At 41.3% G+C, this 1,649-nt stretch overlaps 1 protein-coding gene across 1 annotated transcript; it reads left to right on the forward strand.

The window, feature by feature from the left end:
- LOC25496436 (putative septum site-determining protein minD homolog, chloroplastic) lies at positions 1 to 1,397 on the forward strand. The gene has a single exon (XM_013596761.3). The coding sequence runs from the start codon at positions 68 to 70 to the stop codon at positions 1,115 to 1,117; it is 1,050 nt and encodes a 349-aa protein (XP_013452215.1). The 5' UTR covers positions 1 to 67; the 3' UTR covers positions 1,118 to 1,397.
- The last annotated feature ends 252 nt before the right edge of the window (positions 1,398 to 1,649 follow it).

Raw genomic sequence — 1,649 nt, forward strand, 5'->3', positions numbered from 1 at the left:
CACAAGTTTGTCTTCTCCTCACTCACTCACTCCCTTCCATCCCACTCTCTCAAAAACCCATTCACAAATGCTATCCCTCTACAACCACCCCACCACCACCACCACCACCACCACCACCAATCTCAAATCCCATTTCCCTTCAATAACCCATCTCCGTCATTCACCCACATTCCCCAAACCCAAACCCAAAACCCTAACAAAATCCCTTCTTCAATGGAACCGCAAACCCCAACTCTCCGGCGAAACCCCCCGTGTCGTAGTAGTCACATCCGGAAAAGGCGGAGTTGGTAAAACAACCACCACCGCTAACATCGGCCTTTCTTTAGCCCGTTTAGGCTTCTCCGTCGTCGCCATTGACGCCGACGTCGGATTACGTAACCTTGACCTTTTATTAGGTCTTGAGAATCGAGTCAATTACACCGTCGTTGAGATTCTCAACGGGGAATGTCGACTCGATCAAGCTTTGGTTAGAGATAAACGTTGGTCTAATTTTGAATTGCTTTGTATTTCTAAACCTAGATCTAAATTGCCTATTGGATTTGGTGGAAAAGCTTTGACTTGGTTGGTTGAAGCTTTAAAAGCCCGGGGAGATAAAACCGGTGGAAATGGAACTGGAACCAATGGTTCTGGTTCCGGTTCCAGTTCCACTGGTTCTGGCTGTCCGGACTTTATCCTGATCGATTGCCCTGCAGGGATTGATGCGGGGTTTATAACGGCGATTACACCGGCTAATGAAGCGGTTTTGATAACAACGCCGGATATAACTGCGTTGAGGGATGCGGATAGAGTGACGGGATTGTTGGAGTGTGATGGGATTAGGGATATTAAGATGATAGTGAATAGGGTTAGGACGGATATGATTAAAGGTGAAGATATGATGTCGGTTTTGGATGTGCAAGAGATGTTGGGTTTGCCGTTGCTTGGTGTTATACCAGAGGATAGTGAGGTTATAAGGAGTACAAATAGAGGGTATCCGCTTGTTTTGAATAAGCCTCCTACTTTGGCTGGTTTGGCTTTTGAACAAGCTGCTTGGAGACTTGTGGAGCAGGATAGTATGCAAGCTGTTATGGTTGAGGAAGAACCGAAAAGAGGGTTTTTCTCGTTTTTTGGTGGTTAATGATCAATTGGGTTGTTTTTTGTTCTTTTATTAGGTGCAAGCAAGTTTGTAATGAATGATTTTCTAGTGTCTGAGGAATATTTTTTGAAGTGAAGTTTGTTTTGAATTGTGTATAGTTGGAATTAGTAAAGCTTGTTTTCCTTTAATATGTTAATTCATGATTTATTGCTATTAATTGTTAGTATTTTGATTTTGGTAATGTAAGGATTAGTTGTATCTGTAAACACTTCAGGTGAAGATTTGTTGCCATTAGTAATACAATGTTGTAGATGGTTTATCATGATATATTATATTGTGGTTGCAATTGTGTTCCAGTCAGCAATCATGGTTTCATGTGGAGGCAGGGTACGTAGTTGCAGAAAGTGATGCAGTCCATTGTAATCACTATGTTATGATACATGCTGAGTCCTATCATGATTTGAAGCAAAACTTAAAACAGATAAGGTACTAGTTGCAGCATAAATATTGATTTCTTTTGCCTTAAATTGTTCATAAGGTTTGATTCATGATTAGAAATTAGGTGTTATAGTTC

This window comes from Medicago truncatula, chromosome 6, assembly GCF_003473485.1.
Source record: "Medicago truncatula cultivar Jemalong A17 chromosome 6, MtrunA17r5.0-ANR, whole genome shotgun sequence".
NCBI lineage: Eukaryota > Viridiplantae > Streptophyta > Magnoliopsida > Fabales > Fabaceae > Medicago > Medicago truncatula.

Coding starts and splice junctions, on each gene's coding strand:
- LOC25496436 (XM_013596761.3), top strand. CDS start 68: ATGCTATCCCTCTACAACCACCCCACCACCACCACCACCACCACCACC.